General features: G+C 32.0%; 2 protein-coding genes across 5 annotated transcripts in view; both read left to right on the plus strand.

Annotated features, from left to right (window-relative positions):
• The window catches only part of LOC126742179 (chromatin assembly factor 1 subunit A-like), a 39,578-nt gene extending 29,244 nt beyond the window's left edge, over positions 1-10,334 (plus strand). For all 3 annotated transcript variants that reach the window (XM_050448760.1, XM_050448779.1, XM_050448768.1), the window contains exon 3: positions 8,334-10,334. In XM_050448760.1, the coding sequence (XP_050304717.1) occupies positions 8,334-10,215 (1,882 nt within the window). In that variant the 3' untranslated portion in view covers positions 10,216-10,334. The remainder of the gene's footprint in view (positions 1-8,333) is intronic.
• LOC126742153 (serine/threonine-protein kinase Doa) overlaps positions 2,363-15,704 on the plus strand; it is a 59,952-nt gene continuing 46,610 nt past the window's right edge. The window contains exons 1-2 of one of the 2 annotated variants that reach the window (XM_050448736.1): positions 2,363-2,654; positions 12,872-13,046. In XM_050448736.1, coding sequence (XP_050304693.1) covers positions 2,479-2,654; positions 12,872-13,046 — 351 coding nt within the window. In that variant the 5' untranslated portion in view covers positions 2,363-2,478. Of the gene's footprint in view, positions 2,655-12,871; positions 13,047-14,841; positions 15,183-15,704 lie in introns of those variants that run through there. The other variant, XM_050448741.1, reaches the window with a different exon arrangement.

Genomic DNA, 15,704 nt, shown 5'->3' on the forward strand with positions numbered 1-15,704 from the left:
GACTGACATGGAAAAATAAGGCTATTTTTAGTTAAGTATGTTACAATTAGGATATAGAGAATCTTTTTAAATATTTTAGAAAGCACTGATAGGAGGCTAATAGGTCTAAGATCTGACAAGCTAGTAGGGTTACTTAACTTCGGATAGGGCACTACTAGTGCATTTTTTCACTGTGAGGGGAAAGTACTATTTTCAATGCAACAATTAAAAATATGTACTAAAAATGGGATAATAAAAGGGCAACATAGCTTAACCATTTCCAAAGTAATTTGATCTGTACTCAAGCCGTTTGATTTTAGTTGCTGAATTGCTTTGATTACGTCAGCCTCATTAAGCTAAGAAAATTATTATTGGCTTTATTTTGTTTGTAGAAATCCAATGTCCCTGATTTCATAGAATGACAAATATTATTAACTGAATCTATGAAAAAATCTTTAAGTGAGAAGGAATATCCAAGTTACCCTTTTTACGTTGATAAACATTCATTTCATTTAATGTATTCCAGATTTTTTTTTTAGCCTTTATTCCATTAATATGGTCCAAGTAAGCGCGCTTTTCATTTCGTATAAATAATATTTAATTATATCAATATTACCAAATTGCAGATTTATCCTTTTGGAATATTGTTTTCCGACCTCAGCTAAAACATTCAAGGAAGACCGCCAATCTACCATATTGATAGTTGTAAACATAAACCAATAATTCGACCCAAATCAAATACGACCTACAAAGTAAATTTTAAAAAAAATCTCGTTTAACCTTCCCGTCAGTGATTTGTTACTTCGCATAGTAAAAAAAAATCATAAATAGACGACTTCTATAAAAGGCGTTAAAATATCTAGATCAATATAATGAGGACAAGACGGTAGTGTCTCAAAATATTCCAAAATAAAAGCCTTAAGATCGACGCACTTAAAAAAATATCACTTCCTACACCCGTTTCTATAACATTCGCATCTAATCGGTTTTTAAACCATCTAATTCTCAGCTTATTATGCATGCATATTGCTTCATTCTTTAATATGAAGTGTTTGTACGTATTTTTCTTACGGCTATGCCGCGGCCAATGCAGGTTCACCTGATGGCCATCCAAGGCCATCATCCGACAAAGCATTGGCAATGAGGGGTTTTATATTAAGAATTTTTGAAGTATCAAGTTTAAATTACAAATCGATTCGATCGTAATTGATAGCTATTGTTTATATACACTCTGTTCCTATTTTGGTTATAATTGCAGGGTATCTTCCTTTCTGTGACAGATAGAACCTTGCGGTTTTCACTAATTTCTGCCAATTTTTCAGTTTAATGCATTTAAGAAAAATAAAAAAATTGTCTCTGTTTATTATAATGAAAATGATTCCTTTAAAGGTAATATAATATTTTAGTTAAAATTGACTACGTACTTTAGTCTGAAATATCATAAACTAATAAGAATATGTGCAAGAAACAAGAAGGATTATTCTCAAAAGCTTATTTTGGATCCAGATTCATGAGTATCACTGATGTAATTAAAATTATCATCTTCTAAATGAAGCTAATAGCATCAGAGACAATTTTGACAATTAACTGATCAAGGATTTAATGGTGATTTGTTGTAGCACAACAATCAATGAAACCTTTTAATTTATTCTAGATAATATAATATCTACAGCAAGAAAGAACGATAGAGATCATGCCCCGTCTAGACCTTCCAAAATAAATCTATAAACTAAAAAATTTAATACTTTGATTGAAATGTTACTCTGGAGGATTGAGCTTTTTGTATCCTCCAATATAATAAGTTTTGTTTACATTTTTCAATTTAAATGCAAAAAATCTTATCTGAGGAGAGCTATATGGTTTATAGTTTATCAAGTGGTTCTTCTACTGTTTTGTACTTCAATTTAAGATTTTCTTCTAGAGTTTAAAGTAAAATCCCTTATGCCTAGCCAGAAGCGTCGCATCATTACAAAACTTAAAGTTTAAAGCAAAATATTCTTAACAAATAATTTAAATGCAAAAATTTTGAATGAAAGTGGCACAGGTCCTTTCTTTGATAGTAAGAAAAACCCTGCAATTATAGGCAAAATGAGACGCAGTGTACCCACGTTGATTTAAAATTAAACATAATATTTAAGTGGAGAAAAATATACCAGGATGTAATCTTTCCAAAGATAGAATTGATCTATAAATATGTAAAGCTAGATATTTTAAAAAAGCCAAGGCCAATGCTATTTAAATAACCAGTTACCAAATTTACAATAGATACATGTGTGCAGTTTCCAAAATAAATACAAAATAATTCTCTTATACTGACGAAATATCGCTTTTTTAAGGTGGAGAATAAATACCGAAGGATAGAAAACTTTCATTCGCACATTAAATACATAAGTGACAAGTCACATTTAGGTCTTAAAAATAGTACCATATCTGTGATAATAAACTGTGGTTGATACAATCTCTAATGATTATATTTGTGTGATAAATATTGTGATAATCATGGTGTCATACGCTGTTCACTACGAGCTGAGTAGGAACCAACAGCAGGAAACCATGCTGACGGAGTTTAGCAGGATGCGACTCGATATCGCGAAAGAACAGCAACAAGTGTTGTATGTTGCAATGGCCACGTGGTTACCCAAGTGCAACATGGCGCCGTATCAGCAGCAAATTAAGTATGTTATGTAAAATATACTAATTATTTTCTCAATTTTTATTACTTAAATGTTATATTATAATCATACTAACATACAATATTTTTTTAAATGTTTTATTCTTAATAATAACTTGTGATTTGACAATGATAAGTAGAAAAGACTTAGCAAAGTCAGGATGTAATGAATTGCAAAAAATTTGTAATTACTTACGCTTGTTTTATTGTTGCACAAGTAATTTTCAGTATAAACACTATATTAATTTCTATAAAAACCTACTTAGTTTTGAATAGAGTATTACAAGCGTAAAGAGAAAACCTTGATATTAAAAATCCGGTAGAATTATTTTGAAGGTGTTTTAGTAGCAACAGAATTTTATATGGTAACCTGTCATGATATTTTGGGTTTGATATGATACCTGATTAATATTCCATTTAGTAACTAAATGAGAGGCACACCCTAGCAAGATAATGTGTCAAATATTGCATATTGACAGGAACTGTTATTGTTTTGTTGATCAATAATATTTTTATGTTATTTTATTTATTATAACTTGAGTTATATATGACTTAAGTCTCAACACCTCTGAAACTTTTAGTATAATTAAATATTGCTCATCATATCAACAATCATGTTCAATGGAGTTCACTTCTGGTGGGTTTACTGTTCAATTAATTATTTGGATTTTTTATTTTTTGTTGTCCATACTGTATTGATTTCCTGGGAATAATAGTTGAGTTAGAGGCCAAAATTTAAAGGGTGTATACTTGGTAACTTTTAAATCGATGATTCACCTTATAATCGAAAAAATGAGTTGTTATATATTTATATTTCGACTACTCTTCGGTTTATCTTATGGACAGCAAAATGTATGGCGCTAAGGAAGAATTAGTTGTTTACCAGAAAAATATTGTATATGGATAGATCTTACATAGATCGGGTAGGGAGCTTCCAATTTCCGATATTTTGGTGCTTTCCTTTAGAAGCGCTCAACTGAATGGCTGTTGACCAGAATTTTCTTATGAAAGTTTTTGAGTATTCTTGGATGATAATGGGAGACTCTTTGTTTCTTGCAGGCACTTATGACAACTGCTCTTCAATATGTTGATCAAATATTTTAGACAAAATATTCTTTTATTTTCTGTGTAACTGTTTAGCCCTTTTAAGGCATATTTTTAAATTTTGAAGCTATTTCATTTAAAGCTGAAAAAATGAAGTGATAAGATCTCAAAAACATTAAAAATAACCCAGATAATTTTTCCATTTGGAGAAAAAGGAATTAGTAGGTGGTATCACCATGATACCACCAAGCACTAATATTATACAATGCAGATATGTCTGAAACATATATTTAATTAAGATAATGTTATAAAAAGGAGTTTAAACTAAAAACATGCATACAATTTATTTGCTATGATATTTTTCAAAGCAATTTTTTTTGTCAGTGAGACACAAACCGACATTGCAAGTACTGCACGACCATCGTGTACGGTGTTGTTCCGCTTTTGTGCTGCAAAATGCACATCTTCTCGAAGACTAATGTTTTGGCATATGAGCAGCTTGGTCTGTGTGCTTTTCCAGAGGAATGTTTGCTTTGAATTTGTTAGAGGGCATCTCAGTACTTGGTCTACCTCTTCGGGGATTTTCAGAAGCTGCACCAACCAACCCTTTTTAAATCTAAGGATTTTTTTTTCTATCCAGTTCATAGGTTGATTTTAGCATATCAGCTTTATCAACATATCCCATATTTGCATTGTAGTCCTTTATAATGATAGAGCATGCAATCGTTTCTCTCTATCCATCCTTTTTCTTTCTTTCAACGGTCTCTATTATTCCCGGCATGTGGAAATTACTTGCCATTGCAACTACTCTTTTATCCTTCCATTTCCAAAATGTGATCCCATCATCTGTTCTCGAAAACCACTCTCGCCTCGTTTCAATGCTTTGTCTTCTTTCACATCATTTGGTATTCCTACACGATTTTGCCTAATTGTTCCACAAGCATATATTTTATCTAATTTTAGTTGCCGCGAAAGCACTAAAGAGATACAAATTACACAAACACACCGCCAAACATACAAAGAAAAAATCCAAAATCATCGAAAATATTAGGCATTGATTGCTTTGTGGTATCAATTGACACCACGTTAATTTTATTCAAAGCAACAAATAAAAATATATAAAATCAGTTGTGCCTATGATATAACATAAAACAATACCTAATACAATAAAATATGGTACTTACCTGCAATTCTGCCATATTTTTTGAAATTTTTGAACACTTAATTTATGACCACGAACGGTATTGACCTTCAAACTGCAAACACAAATCTATAAATGTCAAATAACAAGCTGTTAGCAACGGCGTCCCATTTAAATTATTTTTTTCCTACTAGATGGCAATATAGTGCTACTTCTTATACGATGGTATCGGCAGATAACCGCTCCGCAGCGCCGTGATAAATGATTAAAAAGGTGGTTTCATAGTGACACCAAAAAACTTGAAAGGGTTGAACTAACATCATCTGTGGATATTTTGAAGCTGTTTGAAGATATTTGGTTTAGAAATGTTAAGCCTTAAGCTCCCAGGTTGAGTCGTCTACCAACATTCATGGTATAGGCAACTTAGATACAGAAGATATCTCTCTAGGACTGACTGATTCCTGAGGAACTTTTCACAAATGATGTATTCATTGTCATAAAATAGTCACTATAAAAACAAAGACTTTTACTATCCTTTCTGACAAACACACAGCAAAGAAAACACCAGCCTTTTTTTCAATTTTCTATCCGGATCACTTGATATACCACATGCACATCTCCATGTAAATAGATCCATTACACGCTCTACAAGTCATCCTATTTTCTACTACTGTACAGGGTGACCATTGGGATGTCGGAAACCGTAAGAGTTACGGGGTCGGTTAAATGGAGGCAAAGATGCGCAATAAAATGACGTTTAACTATAAACAGTTTTTCATTGCCACTTTTTATGCTCTACAATATGACGCAAAAAAATCCGACGTTTTTAAAAAGCATTTTAAATTGCCTTTAAAATGAGGTATCGCACTTTCATGTCCGATTACTCCTTCGAGTACTTCCCATAAGAACTCAATGGGATTCCTATATCAATGGGATTTGTTAACAAGTTTATCTGGGAAATTATCATCAACTCTGTTTTATATATGAACCAAAGTTATGAAATACCCTGTATTCAATTGATACATTTTCATTGAATTGGTTTTAAAAAAAACTATATCAAGTACAGAGTATTTTATAGCTTCAGTTGATTGTTTGATTAATATATCTTTCTCTCTTGCGCTCATGGGAGTTCTTATAAGAAGTACTAGAAGGAGTAATCGGATATGCGAGTGCGATACCCCATTTTAAAGGCAATTAAAAATACTTTTAAAAAAATTAGAAGATCCAATATGGCACCTATAAGAAAAAATAAAGTTGACGGTGATCGAAAAAAAAACGAAACGTCGAGTTAATTTTTTTTTTTTGCGTCATGTTGTAGGACCTAAAAAGTGGCAATGAAAAACTGTTTTTAGTTTTCCGATGTCTCTGTAAATAAAGTTGGTAGAAGGTAAAAACGATTTTGACAATTTTCAATTTTTTTCGGATACCTAACTCCGGCAGTATCCGAAATTTTAAAATTTTTTAAACGTCATTTTATTAAGGTCCAAATTGCGCAACTTTGCCTCCATTTAACCGACCCTGTAACTCTTACGGTTTCCGAGATTCCAATGGTCACCCTCGAATTTGTATTGCTTTCCTTTTGTACCAATGGCTTTCCTTGATTAATATCTGGTCAGCTGTGGTGCCTTCACTTCCAATCCTTTTCTAAGGAAGGCAGTAAACTAAGGCATCAGGCAAGAATAAGAAGAAATTCGCTTTAATGTGACAGAAGTGCTGTGACTAGAGAAGAACATGCTTAACTAATTAGGATCTACAGGGTACTACTGTAAGGAACAGAATAAAGTTGTAGTCTGTAAGGATGTGTAGATTTTTGAAGTTGCCTACAAGAAAAAGGAAATATTTATTAAATGAAAAAACCTAGTAGTAAGGCGCATAGGTTCAAACCTTACAGAATTTATGAGTTTTTTTTTTAAATATTTAAGAACATTTTTAATTATTTAAAAGTACTTTTTTAAATCTAGACAAAGTACAGACTTTTTTAAAGAAAGTTCTCCGGAATGTACGGATATTTCTAATTCATCGCGAACAAAAATCCTTGATCTTTGAATACCTTATGCCAAGTATGATTAACGCTATATACAGTGAAATGTCTTGAATATATAACAATATCGCCAAAGTTAAGTGTGCTATAGAGGATTCAAAATGGCATCACCGGTTCTTTTGACTTCTTGCAACCCCTTGGTAAAAGTAAGGAACATTTATGCATTTAGGAAATTTAATTTGTGTAAAATAATGCCTTTAGTACATTTGTTGGTAACACTGAAGAGAATTTCAAGAACTAAGTCTAATACTAGTGTGTAAAATATTTATACTTGTGAATTGATGATGTTAATAAATTTAAAAAATTATTGGCTAATAAATTATAGACTGAACAAAGGAAAATATTACTGAAAAAGTAGATTTGTATGTAAATATGTATATTTGTTTTGTAAAGCCCATTTAAGGCATTTATGCCTACCTACTCACCATAAATTGGCAATGTATACATTAACATTGCTTTTGTTTATCCTTTGTATATTTGTCCTATTAAGGCAATATTAGCAAAAATATAAAATTCCACACAATTTTGGAGTTGTTTTTCGACAAAATTGCCAATGAAACGATTTTTAGTAAACCTTTTAAAAAAAACATTGTAAAAAAATTTTAGTTCAAAGTAAAAGTTTAGATTTTTGTTCCGGTGAACCTAATAGTGCAGTGTACTATTTACAGTTGAAGTCTTAATATTACGACTTCTTATATTTATATTATTCTTGTACTGTGAAAATTGTGTTTCATATATTCAAGCAAAAATAAATTGTTTGAATTCCCTAATTATGCGTTACTCGTTTAGTACATAGTAGCGACTTAAAATTGTGCAGTCAGTCATTTCCACCTAAGACCTAACAGACGGTAGGTAACGTTGATAATTTTTTAGTGGCTAAATTAAGGTAGCTAGTAAATTTAGTACTCGATACAGAGTTGCACATAAAGTACAAGACAAGCATGTCGTTTTCGTAAGTAATTTTGAAGTTGCTATCTCCATCGCTAGATCCCTGAGATGTAAGAAGTGAATGTGGCAAAATGATGACCATGGTGATCTTTGTGAAATCCTTTATATTATATAATTATACTATTATATTATTATCCTCCGTAATATAGGAGGAAAAGAAAGTTTACTTCTTTAAGGATTTTCAGTTGTTAACTGACTATGTGACTCTAGAGTGGAGATAGAGACAACAAAAGAATTTCCTATTAAACGCGTTTGTCAAATATATTATTATATGAAATAATAATTATTATTAAAATCGTACTATTTTGCGACCTTACTTTCATTTCTGAATGTGTTTGAAAGGGTACCGAGTTTACTTAACATCTTTTTGGCCATCTATTCTTTTAATGATGATTTTTATTAAGTATGTTTTTTATGTCTGTTTTAAGGCGACATTTTGGTCTCTGGCTGGAGTTGACGACTTGCTGATAAACCTGGAAATACTCGACTGATGAAAGCTATTTTTTCAGTGCCACCGATCCACCACAGTCACCAACCAACCAGACTCCCCCTAAGGTAGAAGAGAGTGGAAATAAAAGTGGCGTCATGGAAATTGAAGAAGATCCAAAAGTTCATCCAGCAAATACTGACTGTGATAATATAACTGCGGAGAATGACGTACAAGCAGAAGCATATAATAATGACAAAGATAACTCAGAAAAAGAAGGGGATATTAAAAGTAAATCCTCTGATGATGATGATGTACAGATAGTAGAGTCACAATCAGCGTCTATAATAATGGAATGTGTTTACGATAAAAAAGAACAGTTGTCCACTCCGAAAAAGCCGTTAACACCAAAACAACTGCAGAAGAAATTAGAGTCTGAGAAAAAGAAGCAGCAGAGACAACAAGAGAAGGAGGAACGTGAAAAGCAAAAGCAGGAAGAAAAAGCGCGGCTTTTGGCGGAAAAGCAGAAAGCGAAAGAGCAAAAGGAAGCTGAAAGACAAAAACAACTAGAAATGAAGCAAAAAGAAAAAGAAATGAAAGAAGAGCAAAGGAAAAAAGAGAAGGAAGAGAAGGAACAAAAGCGCAAGGAAAAAGAAGAGCAGGAAGCTCTGAAGCGCAAAGAAAAGGAACAGGAAAAACTAAAAAAACTTCAAGAAGTAGAAGAAAAGAACAAGGAGAAACAAAAAGAGAAAGAGCTACAACTGAAAAGTGCAAATTTACTGAAAAGCTTCTTCAAAAAAACAGACACTGAACAGCAAAAGGAATCAAAGGCAGAGAAACCGAATTCCAATTTTATGCCATTTGAAATTAAAACTGATATGAGATTGGCCCCACTTGTAAGAAAATTGTTCTCAAACGAAAATAAAACTGAACTGGATACGATTTTAGAACAGCAAGATGAAAACGTTTCCTACCTTAAGGACTTAAAATCCGGAAAAATCAAACCTGGAAAATCAGGAAACACTTGGCCTTACGGAGAACTTGACGATGATGAAGTTACTATAGTTGAAGGTGATAAAATACTGGGAGAAACCATCTGCGAGGACAAATCAGTAGTGCGTAAGATGAAGGCAAAATATCTTTACTTTCATGAAAATAGGCGGCCTGCGTATTATGGTACATGGCGCAAGAAGAGTAAGTTTATTAAGCCAAGAAATCCTTTTGTGCACGACGTGGAGTATTTCAATTACGAGGAAGATTCAGATGACGATTGGGAGGAAGAAGAACAAGGAGAGTCTTTAGAGATTTCCGGTGATGAAGAAGAGAAAGATACTGAAAATGATGAAGATGATTATGAAGTGGATAACGAATTCTTTGTACCTCACGGCCATTTAAGCGAAGATGAGATAGATGATGAGGAAAATGCTCGTTTATCACCCGAATCTTTAAAACAAAAACTGAAGCTGCTTAAAGATGAGTTTGACCAAGATATTAAGTCAAAGACTCACAAGCTCAAGCCGCGATCCTTTGGAGGCATTTGGTTAAATCGTAACGGTGATAACATTGATGATGCAATTTATAGATACCTTTTGCCCTTCGCTATGATCGTAAGCGGTCCCATAGAAATTAAAAAACAATCCACACTCTTTGCTTCACCTAGCGAGAAGAAAAAAACTAAGACTATGGTAGAACTACCCATTGAACACGTTCCTTATTTTTTAAAAATTATTCACGGAAATATTCACAAAAAGAATACGGTTATAGAAGAGTTTTTGTCATTTATGGCAAAAAATGGTTTCAGCGTAGAAGTTTCCAAAACTAACTTAACACGTTTCTTAAAAAAATCTGCTACTTATAGAAGGTGTAAAGAATCGGGTCCAATGAAAAATAAATTTGGATGGTTCGTTAATGATGAAGTAAAGGCAAAGTATAATGTGAATTTCGAGACTGCTTTGAAAACTTAGTTTAATAAAAAAAGTAATTTATATTAGTTGTTAAGTTTTATATACAGTATGCTATCTTTGGATTAAGTGCCTTATAAGATTTTTTTGTAAACTTAATAAATGACCCTGATACTTTTTTATATTGAGTTTTTATTGTTGACTAATTACTTTCTTCAATATATATTGTACAGAATATCTTGGTTTATATATATGATATGTCTTGGTTTTTTGGAATCATTTGGAATTATATCTGTATAATTATGTTTTTGATCTTATTTCAATGCTTAAGTCATTTTAAGATGACCAAATGGATAAAGTCTGGTTTTTATGAGGAAACTCACAGCCCACTGATGGTTTTGATATTAAAGCTATTTGTGAACTGTGATGTATAATGTTTTTCGAGTTCACTTGTTCAGAAAGATTGGTTTATGGGCAGAGAATATTTTCTTTTATATACAGGATGGTCATTTAAGATTTCATTGGGATATGAAGGTTTTAGGGTGACCCTATAAGGTTTTTGACAATTTCGTAAGTAATTGATGTAAATGTAAAAAATGTTGAATAACAAAACAGTTTGGGAAGCATTGGAATCTCGTTTAGATTTTTCAAATTCAAATAGATTCGAATTCTTAAAAGTCGTTATTAAAGACAACTTGTCTTGGTACTTCGGCAGTTTAGCAGCTTTTGCAAAATAAACTTAATTTTCTGTTTAAATTACTTTATTTTTGTGTCAAATTTAAATAAACAGTGGTGAAAGAAAGAATTTCTAAATAAAAAAAACTTCACTACATCTCATCTTATTTTAATATACGTATTAAACTGAATTATTAGGTTATTTTATGTTCATACTATAAGTAAAAATTACTTTAGCTAGTGTATTTCAACAAGCGTTAAATATTGCTTTTAAATAGTACAAAGATCTATTATTATTTTAAACTGTCTGTCATCCAGTTTTACAGTAAAATTGTACTAAAAACGCAATAAATGATAGTCAGGAAATTATCAAAATATTTATTTTTCACTTCTAACAAATACTTGCAAATCACATTGTGTAGTTCAATATTGATAGATGTAACAGACCATATCTATAATTTTTTAGAAGTTTGAATACCCATTTTAGTAAAAGCAACTGGGTTACTAAAGAAATAAGAAAATATTCAAATTATATTAAGATTTTTTTATGTATTATTCAGTTTTATCAGGTAAAATTAGCAAGAGGCCTTGCAGGACTAAAAAATGTCTACACTTCAAACCAAAAGCAAAAATGGTAAGGTATTACGGTTGTGCGAGCCCTCTAGTCATGCACAAGGCGTTTTTAACACAAAATTTAAAATAGTTCAACGATCTGTTAATACATTGCGTTATTTAGCACCCAGTTTTATATTGAAATTGTACTAAACACTTCTTATGCGTAACCGGAGGCCTCGCATCACTAAACAATCCCTAATGTGTATAGTACAACTGTACAAACTGTGACAATAGAAAGAATTTTATAGTGCGTTTTAATTTAAGCGTTTCGAGTATAATTTATTAATTGGTGCAAAATTCTTTAACAAATTCAATTTAAGGGTTTGTTCTTAAACTTGTATTAATAAAAACCTTATGGCCAGGGGCTCTACAAGCCGGTTTTAGTACCGCAGTAGGTTTAGGGGAAGTTAAATAGTATAAAATGTTTTTAATTTTTCACTATTTGTCAGTGAATTTTTTATTAAAATGTACGAATCCGGAATTTAAAAAAGTGGGTAACTTTAAAATGACAATTCTTTTTTAAAAATTCTCAAATTTTTGAATTAATTTTTGTTTCATGTCCTACGTAATTTTTAATTAAATTAATTTTGGATAATAACTGGTAATTTTTTTTCTGACTAAGCCACTGAACTTCGCAAAAATATCTAACACTGATAATAATTAAAATACTTGCAAAATGTTTCTTCCGTTCTTTTTAAATTCGGTTTTACACTAAAAAGAGCCACTTTAACAAAAAGTTATATGAAAATAAGTTAATTTTTACAAAAGCTACTAAAATGCAAAACTACCTTGTTGACTTTGAAGAGCATATTAAAAGAAACCACCCTATATCTTTTTTTTGGTTTTCGTGATGACAAATTGACGAAATTGCACTGATCAGGTAAGCTGAAGTTGGATATGTGCCGTGAAGATCCAAACCCAATAGATTATCCCTAGATATTATTTGTTATCATTTTACAACTATTATCGGTGCTTAAGCAAGTTGAGACCCAACGATTTTGAATTGCGTGGTTTCATTCTAATAATATGAAATAAGAAAGGATAAAAACCAAATGTAAATGTTGTCAGATGTCCACAAACGGCGTCATTATAAAGTACTTTTATAAAAACAATCGACAGCGAAATAAAGCTGTAAACAAAATATAATCTGCCCTGAACCCTCCATGTTTTAAAATAATATCTTAAAAATAGTATAAGAACATAGCTTTACACTTTGGCCCGTTGTAGTGGTTAGTTCTATTATGAATAATTTTTGTGGAAAATTTGACAATCAATTAAATAGATTTAATTAAGGTAAACTTTTTAAAAGAAAAAGTGTAAAAATTGCTGGGTCTTACTAGAATTTATTGCACAATCACCGTATAGATAAGGGAAGGTGGCACTCTGTGACCCCTATCTTAAACTGTCATGCGCCTATTTCCTGTTGCAGCAGTCAAAGAAACCACCGTTCGCGGCAATACGAGCGCGGCAGCAGTGCGGAAAGACGCTTTAAACGCAGCCATCGCAGATCGCCCACCAGCAAGAAACGCCACAATCGTCATAAGCATGAGCAGACGAGTAGCCGATCGCAGCGCCGCCACCGTCGCAGCTATTCGGAAGATCAGGTCAGTATCGGTGTTTTTTGATTTGTCCTGCTGCCCGCGGAGGAAGCGCGGTGCGGTAGGACCCTTAGATAGGCGCTGGGTAAGAACAGCCCTTGGAGATTTTAGGATTTTTTTTTTATAATTTAAAGCTTATTGGCATCAGAAATGGTTTTGTATCTATTTTCAGTATTCTCTAATAAGCAGCACGAATAGCTGAATTTAACTACGATGTAATGCTAATTATAACAGTAGAGTGAAAAATTGCTGTTATTCAATATAATAATAATAATAATAATAATAATAATAATAATAATAAGGACTTCACATTTCAAATTACATATTTGACAAATCAAATTAAAAAAAAAAACAATAAAAGTGAATATTCAGAAAGATGAGGTTCAGTTTGTCAGACTATAAATCTAACAACTGTTCAACTAACCTTAACTCTAAAACGGGCCACACACGATACTACACGTAGGACGACAAGTCGTACGATAAGTTGTATTACGAAATTGATCAGGTTGATGCTATTTTCGGCCACATACGGATACGATCTGCCGTACAACCAGTTTAAATACAAGTTAATAATTGATATGTTTCAATAAATTCCGCCCAAAATCTTTTAATATCCATATTTATCTACTAATTTAACTAGGCAATGCATAAAACGTGCCCAAACAATTAAAAAAAAATAAATAAAATCGTTCCGATTGTTGGAAGCGAGCACCTAAATGGTCAGATTTGTCGCATGTACTACCGCGTTGTACGACAGATTTTTAGCCAAGCTATGCTTCCATACGACACGATCTAGTCGGACTACAACACCACTAATGATCCAACGGTCTAATCGACTCGAATTGTACAACATGTACGATAAATCGTACCGTGGGTGGGTTTAATACCTAAATTGACGACTACAAAAGTAAATACTAAAAAACCTTTTGATTTAATTAATTTTCATATATCATATTATAATTCTTAAGTATACAATAAAAAGAAATGAGAATACCTACACCTTGCACGTAAATTGTTAATTGTTAAATATCTTTTTAAATTAACTGGAGACATAGAAAGTACAACTGCATGAAAATCATTTAGACAAAAAAGGGTCGCTCGAAAAGGGAAGTAAAATGCACTGGAATTGTTAGCTTACCCTTAAACCTTATGTTTATATTATGGATATCAGTTCAAAATCGAATTTTATTATATAAGTATGGCGGAGATTTAAGTAATAAGACATTGTGATATAAACACACCATATTGAAATTTATTGAATAAAAAATAATAAATTTATAATTTATTGAATACTCTCAAAGTATATACATATTATTAGTCAGCAAATAAACGAAACTTTCAAACAGTACATTTTTTACCTGTTACAAAATACCACACATTAGAAAAATATGCAGTGGATTAAAAAAAATATATATTGAATGAAAAATTGGAAAGCTGATTTGCAGCTAGGTATTCAATGTTCTAAGTTCAAACCTGTACAATTTCCTCAATCAAATACCGTTCACACCTGATTTATCTTTTACTAAATAACCTTCTTGCAACTTGTCCTGTTTTAATTAATATCCTAAATATGTTCAATACTTTTTCCATATCGTCTTTACTTGCGTATATTTCCCAACAACAAAAAAATAACTCAGTTATTCGCATCCCGAGTTTAAAATTAGACGCACTCGGTACCGCGTGCGCGCTACAAGCATGATTATCTGACGTTTGTTTCGTTCTACGACGGGTCAGCTATTTTTGATACTTACCGGCATGTTGATTTTTTTTTCGGAAATTAATTTACTCGCGAATCACCACAGTATGCCGCCGATACGCGACGCGGGGCCCCGCGATGCAGGGCAGGCTTTTTCTTTCATCTCTCTGTCAACGATGGACGATCTCTGCTTAATTAAGGAATCTTTTGACGAGTTTTGTTATGCAATAATTTAATTCAGTTTTGTCAGTAAACGTGGAAAATATGTTAAAGACTAGTGAATAATTATAATATTTGGTGCTTATATCTTGGTGCTTGTAAGATGTCTGTCGTCCCCCCTGCATCGCTGGGTTCCTGGTCACCCTCTCAAAGAAAGGCAGCGTCTAGAATTTTTGCTAAAGCATTATTTTCTGCTTTGCCTACAGATTATAATTTAAAAGCCAAAGGTTTGTAGTGCGTGTTGATAGCAGGTTTATGTTTGATAAGAAGCTGATTTGTTTATCAAGTATTTTATATAGATAAGACTTTCTTTTGTTACCTGGCCTAAGATGCGAGTCTGTAGTAATTTATTGCCCCATAATCTAAAAAAACAGTCTTAAATGTGTTCTAGGATATGTCCTAAGTCGTACATAGTTGCTAATGTTCCAGGACATTAAAAGTATAAACACATTTATTAAAAAATCATTAAGAATTACCGTCTTTTGCAAATTGATATATTTTTCTTTAAAGTAGTGAAAGTTTTTCTATATTGATATTTGACATACAGAACTAAATAAACAACATATTTTGGTTATGGTATATTTATTTAATCTCCTTTTCGCTCTAATTATTATCTTTTTATCCTCGCTAAATTATATATTTTGATGTTAATAGTACGGTACATCATGTTCATATTATATATAATTTTGATCTTTATTTCATGCAGTAGTGAAAAAAATATGAACATTTTTAGAACGACAAGTAATTTG

The sequence above is a fragment of the Anthonomus grandis genome, chromosome 1 (genome assembly GCF_022605725.1).
Source record: "Anthonomus grandis grandis chromosome 1, icAntGran1.3, whole genome shotgun sequence".
NCBI lineage: Eukaryota > Metazoa > Arthropoda > Insecta > Coleoptera > Curculionidae > Anthonomus > Anthonomus grandis.